This window comes from Halichoeres trimaculatus, unplaced genomic scaffold (assembly GCF_033239565.1).
Source record: "Halichoeres trimaculatus isolate MK-OKI-2021-1 unplaced genomic scaffold, fHalTri1.1 fHalTri1_scaffold_11, whole genome shotgun sequence".
NCBI lineage: Eukaryota > Metazoa > Chordata > Actinopteri > Labriformes > Labridae > Halichoeres > Halichoeres trimaculatus.
Window position 1 is genome coordinate 12,411,274 of NW_027437189.1, and position 13,523 is coordinate 12,424,796.

General features: G+C 40.5%; 2 protein-coding genes across 2 annotated transcripts; both read right to left on the reverse strand.

Moving 5' to 3' along the window:
• Window positions 1-82: 82 nt before the first annotated feature.
• Window positions 83-1,444, reverse strand: mipb (major intrinsic protein of lens fiber b). Its single transcript, XM_074681619.1, has 4 exons — window positions 1,085-1,444; window positions 656-820; window positions 386-466; window positions 83-302 (listed from the first exon to the last, which is right to left on the reverse strand). Exons 1-4 carry the CDS (start codon window positions 1,442-1,444, stop codon window positions 117-119), a joined length of 792 nt encoding a protein of 263 aa, XP_074537720.1. The 3' UTR covers window positions 83-116.
• Window positions 1,445-3,296: 1,852 nt separating this feature from the next.
• LOC141799451 (aquaporin-4) lies at window positions 3,297-8,722 on the reverse strand. The gene is made up of 6 exons (XM_074681694.1): window positions 8,561-8,722; window positions 7,958-8,149; window positions 7,193-7,354; window positions 6,937-7,101; window positions 6,143-6,223; window positions 3,297-5,283 (listed from the first exon to the last, which is right to left on the reverse strand). The coding sequence occupies exons 1-6, from the start codon at window positions 8,573-8,575 to the stop codon at window positions 5,068-5,070; spliced, it is 831 nt and encodes a 276-aa protein (XP_074537795.1). The 5' UTR covers window positions 8,576-8,722; the 3' UTR covers window positions 3,297-5,067.
• Window positions 8,723-13,523: the final 4,801 nt, after the last annotated feature.

Sequence of the window (13,523 nt, forward strand, 5' to 3'; positions counted from 1 at the left end):
TGATGCTCTTTAAAGGAGTTAAGGGGCAGGGGGGGCAGTGGAGGTGGGACTGGCACAGCTCAGGGCCCTGTCCCTCATCCCTCGGTCCCGGTCGGAGACGGGGAGCAGGGGCAGGTTTATAGGGCTTGTGTCTTGAGCTCGATGGGCTCCCCACGGGTGTCCTGCTGGGTCTCGCTCTCAGGGGGCCGGCTGCCCTTCAGTGTGGCGAGGCGCTCAGAGAGACCCCTCATGCGTGGGAACAGCATGAAATCGTACAGGAGGGCACCCAAGGCACCTCCTATCATTGGCCCAACCCAGTACACCTGCAGGCAGAAAAACAATGATTTATATTACAGCAGTTAACACATTAATGTGTGAGCTATGTGTGTGTGGTTGAAAGTCTTACCCAGTGGTTGATGAAGTTCCTGAAGAGCACAGCAGGGGCAAAGGAGCGTGCAGGGTTCATCCCAGCACCAGTGTAGTACATCTGAAACACAGGTCATTGTCATTCTATAGTAGTTTGTGGTTAAACTGTAAATTATTTCTGGTTATATTGATTATCATTTTAGCATTGTATGTGGTATCAAATGTTTTTTTTTTCTCAAATGAGCTTCAGCAAGACTTCAGAGATTGCTAACAAAAAAAAAACTTCCTTCTACTTTTCCATGTCTCTCACCCCCATGAGATGGCCAATGGTGACGGAGAAGCCGATGGAGAGAGCAGCAGATCCCAAGCGCCCGTTTCTCCTCTCATCAGTCACAGCAAAGATGCAAACCACGAGCTGCATGGTGAGGAATACCTCCACAGTGGTGGCCATTCCCAGACTGATACCAGGCTGCAGCTGAAGGCACACAGGTGGACAAAAACATGATTGAGTGTCAGTCAGTTTACTCCAAGTTATTCACTCTTATATAAAAAAAACTGTAATCTATTAGAAGTAGATAAACCAGAGGTTTTTTGTTCTTCACTAATATTGAGCTTGGTCTCAAAGCCGTGTATAACTTGGAGCTGATACTACATCAAGAATCCCAACCCTTCTCAAAACTTCTACCCCACCTTTCCTAAAATTGATGCACTTTCTCAAGCATGCATCCTGAGTCCTTACCGTGTTCATTGCCATGTTGCCTCTCATGTTGCCAGGTGTGACTCCATACAGCACAGCAGCCCCAGCCACAGCACCCAAGCACTGTGCAGCCATGTAGAAAATGGCACGGAAAAGAGACAACTGTGAGCCGACAAGGTAGGCAAAGGTTACAGCAGGATTGATGTGGCCCCCGCTGATGTGACCGATGGACTGGATGAGGGTGGCAGCTGCTAGCCCAAAGCACAGGGCCACATGAAGGACATGATGAGGCCCAGTGGTCCAGCGCAGAGCAGCACCCATGCCGAAAAATACAAAGAACATGGTCCCGAAGAACTCAGCAAAGACCGCCCGCCAAAAATTAATGGATCTGAACTCCCACATGATGACAGTTCACTTGATGTTCCCACAAGAAGATTCTCTAAGAAGAAATCAGGAGGAGTCTGTGAAAGGTAAATCTATACCTTTAAAAGTCCTCCTTAAGTGCCAAGATTACAAAATTAAGGATCTCCTTTTTGACGTCAGCTGTTTTGGCTGACTGAAACAAAAACAAAAATCAGAGTCTGTTCACAGACAAAATAGGTTTCTTAAATGTCAACAGACAAATCCACAAAACAGTCAACCTAGCTGCGTTGGTTTGCCACCTCTGTCCACCTGTCGCAAAGACATAGGTGTGATGTAATGGGGAGTGTGAGTGGAGGTCTCAGGGATGAGCTGTCAAGAGGAGGTGTGCATCAATGCTAAGGGGTGTTCCTAAAGTAGAGACGGGATAGACAGAGTGTCTGATGGACCTTTAAGCCTCTCTGACGGAGGGGAGAGGGCCAGACAGGGGCTTTATAATACCCCCCAGGGGCCCTAGGTGACGACATAATCTCCCTGCAGACCCAAGGGCGGGGGGCGGCAGTGCTGGACACCCTTAACTAAACAAACTTAACCCCTCTGTTGCCCCCCCCTCAACAGGCCAAGGCCCTATTAGAGGTGGTGTATCAGTGAAGAGTAACAGTTTGAAACAGAAAAAGTGTAAATCAGTGGGAGGAGGAGGAATTTGAGATAAAGAGACAACAGGAACTTTTGTGCATTGCAAGAGGGTGGGTGGGACAAAAGGAGGAACAGCCTGCTGGAGAAGAGCAGCTGGAGCTGCAAGGAGAAAGTTTTCTTTGGGGTATATGCCACCTGATGACATATCATAACTGTCATAATCACACACAAATGCTGATGGACAAGGACACAAACACACACGCATGGACAATGGCATACACACAGCCACACACACAGATAATACAGTTGGGGCCCCGGACGGAAGTGTCCAAAGCTTACAGCGCTGAACTGACCCATACATTGAAATGCCTGACCCTGTGAAACCATTGTCTGTCAGAAGCATGTGGGCTTCGTATAGCCGCATAGGCAAGACAAAAATACTTATTAAACTAAAACACAGAGGTAACATCTAGCAAAGCATTGCTTTTATATTCAAAAGGCTAAATGCTAAAGCTAGGGCTGAATCATGCTGTGTCATATTGATTTTAATGATCATGTAAAGTAAAGGGGGGAGTCTTATAGACCTGAACTTGACTTTTGTTTAAGAGCTTGAGTTCTCATGATAATTACAGATATTTAAGTTAAATAGGAATCACACGAAGAGAAGCAAATCAAAAATGTAAATAAATACAGCCAAAAAATGTAGGTTTGAAGACCAATAATTCATGCAACCCTGTAGATTCTGTAGGTCTGTCATGAAGGGGCTTCTAGGAGGTGCTCCATATGGGGCTGCAGTGTATGGAAGTGTTTTGGTTTATTTTGTGAAAGAATAAACAACTAAAGCCCTGAAACTTCTGTAGACCTGGGGGGAAAGGAGAGGTCCAGTCGGACAGACCAGTCCAGAGTTATCCTTGTTCGTGGTGGTTGGGAGATGGGTGGGTCGGTGGGAGGGGGGGTCCAGAGGCGAGGCAGGGGGTGATGAAAGCAGAATGCTGAGCTGGCTGTTTGAGTGCCCTTTTATACATGTTAGAAAGAACACACACAATGCAAATTGCTGGCTGCACTGTGGTAATTATAGCTATTGTGTGAGGTGTGTGTGAGTGTGTGTGTGTAACAGTTTATATATGGTTATGTGTGCACAGTGCATGTGTGTATTCAAACTGCGTTGCGGTAGTGATCAGATCATTAGTATAGTTTTATTTCAGACTGGGTGTCAAAGACAACACAGTGAAGGTTTGACCTCAAATTGAAACAAACATACATAACAGATCAAACTATACATAATAAATATATTGTTCTTTATGATAAAAAATAACTTTGAAGGGTCAGTTAATCCAAATGTAAGGTAATAAGAGAAACCATGTAGCACTACAGGATATGTACTTGGATTGGGGAAAAATATTTAAACAACAAAAAGTCAAATTAACAAATTAAGACATTAAACTATTCTGTATAATGGATAAACTGACCCTGTTAATAACAAAGAAAATATTTTGTAGGAGAGGACGCACGTGTGAACAATTTCTATAAACAGGAATTCACAATAAGATGAAGTTTGGTGTCTTAGAAACCCACAGAGCGACCCACACGTACGTCATTATTCGCATTTTTAAGTACAAAGCTGGTTCTCACTGAAGGCGTCTTTTCTGTGGAGCCATTACTGAGGTATGAAGGTCCATTTGATTGTGAATAGGGAGCCTAAGACGAGACAGACACACACAGGCATATATATGAGAGCGATATTAGGCAAATTGAGAACATCATTGAAGTGAGGGTGCAGGACCTCTTTAGCATTTCAAAGCATCCACGAGCACAGAACAAAACTGGAAAACATGAGGAGACACAAGGGTGTTTTTCAACATGGTTTCAATGAGCCTCTATTACAAATTCTAATGATGTCAAAGCAACAATACTGGATCCTACAATATCAGCTGCACCTTCAGTGATACAGACACAAGACCTCGGCGGTCACTTTCAGGCCAATTACCATGAAGCTTTAGGTCACCGGCAGACAAGAAGAGACAGGAGCCTCTTTGAATTGAGTAAAACTCATAAAATGCATCATTAATTGTAAAATATCTCAAACTGTAATATATATCTTTGACTCAACCAAATATTCAGCAGTTGAAGAGATGTCAACAGCAATTTTTGTGTTTTAAATACACAAGATTATCAAACTGACATTTCTGAATTAGTTTGCAGACTCTTTATGTATATTTAATAGTGTTGTAACAGTTATTCACTGGGGTAATTTATTTGTCTTATTTATATCTTTTCTCATTTTTATTTTTATGGTTTTTTTAGGCTGCTTCTCAGACTTAAAAAAAAATTATTGACACACCAGCACATAAAGTTTTTCTAGCATGGCATTTTACCTTCCTGATTCCTCTACTTTCTGTAAACTCTCAATCAGAATCATATTTATTTTTATGTTTTGCTGTAACAAGGGAGGTTCTTGGTTTGAATCCCCAGCAGGGCAGGTTTCTTCCTGTGTGGATTGAACTCCCTAAGTCGCCTGTAGGTGTGAATGTGCGCATGAATGGTTGAATATCTTAACATGTTAGCTCTGTGATAGACTATGTGCCTTGGTTTACCCTTCCTCTTGTCCAATGACAGCTTGCCCCCAGCAGCCTTTGGGATGAGTGGTTAGTGTAAAATTTGTCTAAAAGCAGCTTAATTCTTCATTAGAGTTTTAAAATATGGCAAATATGGCAGTTTTTCAGCTCAATGACAAACTGACTTTTTTGAAAAGTTCTTGAATGAAATGTTAAATGTGGTGTTATTTTTTTTTCTAAATGTATCATGATTATTATTAGACTCTGATTTGCTTTTGTCTTTGAAAGTTTTAGACTCATTTTATATGTTTGGAGCATTTAACCTTTTTTTGCCTGATTAAATGAGTCTAACAATCCAAGTTGCTCCCTCGCTCTTTTAGGCCTCACCACTTATGAGTCCTTATCAACTGCCCTCAATGTGTCCTTATATTAAAAAACAAACACTGTCGTCCTGCAGGGTGTTTCTTTGTATCCTCAGTTGTTGTCTTGCTTGTTAGCCTGTTTGGCTCTCATGGCGTTCTGTGTCACAGTGGACAGTGAAGATCCTGTCATGCTGGCAGTCTCCACAATTTCGATGTCTTTGCAGGTCAGGCAGGCCACCAGTTTTTGACGTGATGCACTTCGTGCAAAGAAGAACTCGTGTGAAACCCCAGCCAGTACAGCACCAAGGACCGGCCCCAGCCAATAAACCTAACAGAGGATAAAAAAGGGACAGATAACTGAGGAAGAAGCAACCAATGAATGACTTGGAATTCTCTAAATATCAGTCAAGTAGAGCAGGTTGTCCAGTAATCTCATCGCTGGGGATGGGCTCCTCCTGTCTGAATGTGAAAGCACATCCTCAAGCAAGACACTGGACTACAGATAAGAGTGAGAGTGTGTGTGTGTGTGTGTGTGTGTGTGTGTGTGTGTGTGTGTGTGTGTGTGTGTGTGTGTGTGTGTGTGTGTGTGTGTGTGTGTGTGTGTGTGTGTGACAGTGTTAGCCAATAATGCGCATACAGGTCATTGGTATATGAATGTTATGTGTTGATGTGCAGCAATTTGCAAAGCAGTGAAACAAAGGCAGAGTAAAAGTTTTTCATGTTGATACAGAAGATAGGAAGCATTAGCATCATGGTGCTTCAAAGCACATTTTGTTGGGATATTAGTTTGGCTCAGGGGCTAAATGTTGCGCCCCATGTACAGAGGCTGAAGTCCTCAAAGCAGTCCTCCCCCACTCACACGCTCTATCCACTGTCCAAGCTTCAAATAGAGACACTCAGAATGGAATAAAATACATGTATCCAAAGTTCATATTCTGCTAAATAGTTACGTATCCAAATAAATCTTTAAAAGCTCTTTCTTTTATTCAGCTGTACTGAAAATGTCTGGGTCCTTAAAAGTTTTTCTTGATCAAAGTATGTAGTTTAAATACAAATGAGACAGATTTTGCTGTTGCTCAGAGGAATTTTCTCTGACAACTTGACCAACTGGATAAAAACTGTGATGAAAAAAATCAGTCAGACGGTTGTTACCATGCAGTCAGGGGACAAAGTGAACTCTCTCTCACCCAGTGGTTTTCCCAGAAGCCAGTGATGACTGCTGGACCCAGAGAGCGAGCAGGGTTCATACTTCCACCAGAGAACCGCCCCTGGCACAAAAAGAAGGGGGGAAAAGATGCCCATTGAATTTGCCATTGTACAGTTAATCTCAATCTTGTTTTCTTTCCTTAATGAATCAGAATGACCCGGTTAATATTTCTGTTTATATTTTGGTTCAGAGACAGTTTCTACCCAACAACAGAAAGGGTCCTGGGCAAAGGCTAAAATCACTTCTTCAATTGTCGTCATATAATTACAATATAACAATTACCTCTATGTCATCAATGCACTTGAACAAGGCAGCTATTTTGCACTTTACACTGTTTTGCACTGACTGAAGGCCTTTTTCAATTTCATTGTACTTGTTGCAATGACAAATAAATTTCTTTTCTATTCTATCCTATTCTATTCTATTCTATTCTATTTGGCTGCTGTGACTCTAAAAATAAATCCAGACCTGGTTACAGGAAACAAAGCGTACCATCATCTTTCTTTGAATCTAACACCTGTGCTCATTTTACTGGCTGCTGTATTCAAAAGGCTTTTTAAGACACCAGTGAAAATATCTTGGAAAAAATGCCACCTTGGGCACACTGTGGATGACTGTTCAGTTTACTGTTAAATCAAGGCGCTCCCCAGTAGTCTCTCTCTGGCTTTCCGCTTGGTTTTCCTAGCTGTCGTCAGTTGACTACATATTTGAGTTAATACTTCATAACACTTAAAGACGAAGGCAAAAATGTTAAATTTCAACTTTAGCTTTTACCCCTATAAAAACTCCAGCTGTGTGAGCAAATCCAATAGCGAGGTTCCCTGGTTCTGGACTCTCCCTGCGTCGCTGAGCCTCAGCTGAGAACACAGTAAAGACCAGTTGGAAGGTGCACAAAACCTCGATGCCCAGAGCCTGTGCTGCATTCAGCTCAATGGGAACCTGAGAGAGATTAGAAAGGAGCACAATCAGCGTGAAAGATGAATCCTAATGTGTAAAGAGTGATGGTGAAAGTGATAATCTGAAAAGTGACCTTGTTGACAAAGTGGTCTGCTGTGGTTTTGAGCGGCAGGGCCAAGTAGAGGGCTCCAGTTCCCAAAGAAGCCCCCAAACACTGTGCAGCTATGTAAACAAAGGCCCTGAGGACATCCAGCCTCCGAGTGGCTAACAGAGACAGGGTCACTGCAGGGTTCACCTGATCAGAAACAACAAGCAGGTTCAAAACACTTACAAAAGCTTAACCTGAGCTACTCTGTACGTCTACTTTTCTAAGTTTCAGAGGGAACAAGCTAAAGTTTAGTCATGTTACTTTGATAAGCATTTAAGGGGTCTATGACTGGATTTAGGTTTTGTCTATTTGCCCCAATCCCTAACTCAGAGAGCTCTTACCTGGGTAGTGGTCTCTGAGAAAGGTACAAGAGAATTAGGGTTGTGGGGTTGACCTGAATGAGTTAGCTCATCTTGTCAAGCTACAAACATGTAACATGAATATCTTCACTGTCTTAGCCTAAACATTTTCCTTTTCTGCACACAAATTTTTCACAAAGACATGAAGTTCTTTTCCCACTCAAGTCACAGTGTTTTGTGTGTCAATGTCTTAGTTTCAGCAGTGTGCCAGTATTCTATAAAAACTTGTTGAAAAAGACAGGGGTTGTATTATAGAGTGCAACCCATTATTTAGTTATATCAGTAATTCATCACCATCTGTTGGCATCACAAACTGACAACTGCAAAGTTACCACCAGCAGAAGTGCAGTAAATCAAATCATTAAAATGTCTCTGCCATCAACGTGCTCACCTGCGCCCCACTTATTTCTCCAAAACAGTGTGCCAGCGCAACAATCACCACCCCAACTGCCACTGCTGGGTACAGGGGCCCCACAGGAGGCTCTCCTGGTCCCGGTACTGAGGCACCCAGCACAGCGCTCACCAACACCAGGGTGCCAAGCAGCTCTGCCATCATGGCACGCCAGAACTGACGACTGCGTAGCTGCTCGGGCAGAGCACATAAAAAAAGATGGGCTTTATTTAGTTTCCAGAGTATTTTGTTTTAAACACAAAAACTGAAAATGCATCTTGGCTTTATGCTGATAATTGCATTTATCAATCTGATCCTGGTACTGTATACCTACTGCTGTGAAAAGCTGCGAAGCATTTAGATACATGGATAACTCTTATGTAAGTCTTATGCTTTACCTTAAAACCTGTTTGAGATTCTTATTATTTTACATTAAAGAAAGCATACATTATCCCATACTAACAACTATCTGTCCTTTAGAAAAACTGCTTCCTGTACAAGAACAATTTAAAAAAATATGAAAACTTTAAAACAAAGGTACTTTAAAAAATAATGTGCAAATCTCATATAATTAAATCCATATTATAAAAATCAAATGCTTACCTCGTGCCATGCCATCTTTGGCTTAATCAATTTGTATCCTCAGTGTTGTTCTCCCTCTGCACAGCTCCTTTAGACTAACCGTATTTCTGTAAAACTGTCAGGGTCTGAGGGCTTCGAGGTCCCTTCTTCATCCGTCATTACCTTGTGGAGCCTAAGAGGTCCTTTGATGAGAGTGGACTCCCATCCCCCATTTCGATCCCTTTCTCTCCCCCTCCTGCTCCCTCTCCTTACCCTACATGTCCAGCCGTATCAAGGTTTTCTCTAAACAAACAACAGAGAAAGAGCCCTTCAAATGTGTCTCTTCAAGGTTGTAGGTATAACACTGACCTAATTTTTTTCCTAAAACATTTGACTGACCTTGAGCAGATCTTCAGCAAACTAGCAGAAGCTGCTCAATTATCTTCACACTCAAGTGATTGTGGCCTCTTCAGGGGGTTTCGCAATGATTGAGACATTGCAACAAGGGGACAGAATGATATAACAACTTGTAAGAACTTAGTGACAATCTCAGAGTGCCAGTTGAAAGCCAGTGAGAAACATCTGAAAGCTTGACGGGAAGTCTGACTGAGACTGGGACTAACAGGTGAAAACTTGATCAAATGAAAACCTTTGGCTGCTGTAAGAAAATGTGTTAAATTAGACTCAAGTGATGATGATTAAAGTTATTTGCCCCAATTTTCTATATTGAGGCCCCTGGAGATCGAAGTGGAAACATGTTGATCTTTAATGTTATGGAAAGGGTCTTTTTTGCCTCCATACCATTTTTTATTACTTGAAAGTGGTTAGACCCATGGTTGTGACCTGTTGCAATGTCTATTTTATTTATGTAATGATCATCTGTTTACTTACTTGTGAATTTATTCCCTATTGTTTACCATAGTGTGAACTGTTTTATCCTGCAACTGTATATTTTACATGTATGCATGTTAAGGATCTTTCACATTTCTGGCACATTTTATTTGAGAATATATTTTTCTTTCTTTCTTTCTTTCTTTCTTTCTTTCTTTCTTTCTTTCTTTCTTTCTTTCTTTCTTTCTTTCTTTCTTTATGTATTTGGTTGTTGTTGTTGTTTTGTTCGGGGGTTTTTTTCGTTTGTTTTTTTGAACTGTTTTTCTAACCCCTCAGTTACATAGGTGTGGGTGACTGGCCAGGGGTTGGAAAAATGAGGACTTCTGTCTATTGGACCCATTTACATGATTAATATCGAGCAGTAGATGGTGCTGTTTTTTCTTTTTGCTTAATGCCACTAATCAGCACCAAGTGTGTTCATTTACAGCAGGTTAGGTTGGTCTAGGTTGGAAGGTGGTAGGAGCGCATGGGTTTTACTATACAAACCATAGAACAGAGATAGACACTATTTAAGCTGAATAAGCACTGATTGATTATGTAAGAAACCTTAACTTATTTTATAAAAAGGAACACCACCAAAATGGAATTCAAGGTTTAGACCAGTGGTAGCCAAACTGCGGCTCGCGAGCCACATGCGACTCTTTGCCTTTCGGTGTGCGTTATTGTTACGAGTAGTAGTGTGCCAATCAATCTGAAATACTGACATATTGATTCCAACGTTGTGATCAGTATTGATCAATACTTGGGTGATGAGATTGATACTTAAGTTTCAGTTTCCTTTTTTTTACATTGCACATTTGCTCATTGCTATCTAGATGGATAGATGGATGGAACTTTGTCTCTTCTTCAGTAAAGACAGAAATTTGTCTTTGACACGGCTCCAAGTACGAATTGAAACATGCTTACAAACGCAATAAATGTCACTTCAACATTTGGAAGTGTATTGATTTTTATCTGATCTTCTTTCGTTGATTTGTGAGAGAAAATGGATTTTTGATGGGGCTCTTTGTAGCACCACGGAAGTTTTTGTGGCTCTTGGTCTCTGACTTGTTGGCCACCCCTGGTTTAGACAATGTTTGCTCTGAAAAATGGATATGCAGGAATGAAACTCAGATCACCTCTCAAAGTGCTACACTACCTGTGTAGGCACTTTGAGAAAAGTTCCAGGACAGGACACATATATAATACATAACATGTGTCAGTATAACACTGACACCAAAGCTGTGTGAGGTAAAAGCTACAATAATTCAATTTAAGTTTTCTCTCACTTTTCCAGGTCACCAGTCTGTTTCTGCTGTCTTTGGTTGTCCTGCACTGTCACCATGAGGGGCCTTTGATTGTTATGGTTGTAATGTCTGTTATGATACAGTTGGCCTACTTATGCTGCAGTCAGTCAATATACAGTAAATGTTCTTCATAGTTAGCAGTGTGGTCTATCACTCACTGAGTAGGTGTAGGTAGGTTTGTCTCCCATTCTCTTTCTATGTCGCTACTGTAAAGCATGTTGGTCAAATCTGTTGTTTTAAAATGTGCTCTATAAATAAATTTGGATTGGAATGGATTAATGTTAATAAAAGGAGTTGGATGAGGAGGGAAATAAACAAATGTTAGAGTTAAGATCATCTCTACTCTTCCAGTGTTTTATACTGTGAAATGTGTTTGACACAGCGCTTGTTTGTAAGACCTTCCTCTCTGAAAGACAGAGTCCAGGGTTATCGCTGCTCTTTAACCTCAAAGTTTTATCAGTGTTTCCTTGCTTCCTTCCATCTCAGCTTTGTAGGTGTTGATTTAAAAGTCACCAGTTACCTGGAGGTAGGTGATAGCTGGCTGTGGTTGGCTGTGTTTGGTCAAATGGTTTGAATGCATGAATTGAAGGGCTTCATCTAATCAGTGATAAGTCAGCATGTTGAGTGTCATGAACATAGACAAATATTTCGTTTTATTTTTGTTATGTTTGTCAGAGAGCCTTTGCTATGTTTAAAACTATTTTCAGGATTTTTTTAGTTTAATAAAAATATTAAAGTTGAAACTAAGCTCTTTCTTGACCTTAAACAGGAAATGTGATTACCAGCAATGTACGATTAAGAAGTTTTCTATAATGTAATTTTTGATTCCTAAAACTGGAAAAGGATAGTTGTCAGAACAGGATTTAGTGAGGAAATAGAACCTTAATGTGAACAGACAGTATCCGCAGTGATAAGATTAATACCTTTGTCCACAGTAGTTAATAAAGCAAGCACAAAATGCTTTAAAACACCTAGTATTTGTACCACAATGAAAAAGTGAGTTACAACGCTAAAACTCACTGACCTCTTCAGGGAAGTCTGGACTTAATTGCACTCATAAAATTCTTGAAGGTGTTTCGATATTCTGCCATTATTTGATTAAAAAAAGTAAACTCTCAAGTCATATTTATTTGAATACATTTCAGATCCTTGTGGTATGTTTTAGGTTTTATGCAACTAAATGCAACATTTGTGTTGATACAGACATAATGTATAACAGATATGATACTTGAACAAAGTGAGGAGGAATCTTATAGAATCATGGGTACTTTGGTTGCTCTGACGTTAATAAAGATTTTTAAAATAATCATCCACATTAATTTTCTTATTATTACACTTTCATGAATAACTCAATGATTTTTGGGTTTATAAACTTCACTGAATTAAAGGGGCTGTGAGGACTATCTGTTTGAAGAGGAATGCGGCAACACTTTTGGTAAGAAACACGTGCACACTGTCGAGACGACATGACACTTAACAAGACGCGTCTTTGCTTTGAAAAACGTGTTTGAAACATGACAACAAGCAAACTTTGTCAGTTTGTACCATAGTCTAGTAGCAGGCTATGTTTAACCCCCTTCACAGCCCAGTGCTCCTAGACAAGTCCGTAATGTGCTACGTTAGTAAATCCTGGTTAGCTATGTCCTGCCAGTCATCCACCAAGCAGAGCTAACGTAACCTCACTTTCCATTTCATTGATAGACTCTCAAGTTTCAACAGACCACTGCAGAACAACTGATGCATGTGGGTTGGAATAAATAATTTTGCAAAAAAATTAGCTCATGTTTTAGCCTTTATCCCATGTTTTAGCTTTTAGCCCATGTTTTAGCCTTTAGCTCATGTTTTAGCCTTTATCCCATGTTTTAGCCTTTAGCCCATGTTTTAGCCTTTATCCCATGTTTTAGCCTTTATCCCATGTTTTAGCCTTTATCCCATGTTTTAGCCTTTATCCCATGTTTTAGCTTTTAGCCCATGTTTTAGCCTTTAGCCCATGTTTTAGCCTTTATCCCATGTTTTAGCCTTTATCCCATGTTTTAGCCTTTATCCCATGTTTCAGCTTTTAGCCCATGTTTTAGCCTTTGGCTCATGTTTTAGCCTTTATCCCATGTTTTAGCCTTTAGCTCATGTTTTAGCCTTTAGCTCATGTTTTAGCCTTTAGCCCATGTTTTAGCCTTTAGCTCATGTTTTAGCTTTTATCCCAAGTTTTAGCCTTTAGCCCATTTTTTAGCCTTTAGCTCATGCTTCAGCCTTTGGCTTGGACTTCAGCTTATAGCCCGTCCTCTATCATTCTCCTTTTAAACTTTCTTGTCCTTTTTCTGTCTTGAAGTTCAGCTCCTGTGTCCACCATCACTTCAAAATTAATCACAGAAACCGTTTTCAGCAGAGAAAAATACAGATTTCTCGTCTCACTACCAAAAAGTAAAAACACTTTTATGTGTATTCAAATTTAACTTACAAACCTTGCATACATTTTTTAAGTCCCCGAGAAAAACCTATTATCATGGCAAATATATACAGGCTACAAGAGTATTTTTGGCCCATGAGCGCTACAAATTTACATGTTTATTGTTTTTTATGTGTTGTGTTTTGGCTTATCAAAGTAAAAACGTTACATGTGTTGGTAAGAGGTTGTGAGCATGACCCAGTTGTTGATAATATGAAAAATAATGAAGATAATTTAAAAAAACCAACAACCATCTGTGGCTCGTCCTTTTGTCTTCTGTGAGGCTGAACAGTGTTGGGTGCTGCATGTCCTCAGCACCTGGCGACAATTACTGCTCATCAGTCTGATTTTCATATCGGTTTGAAGAGAAACTAACAATTGGTGG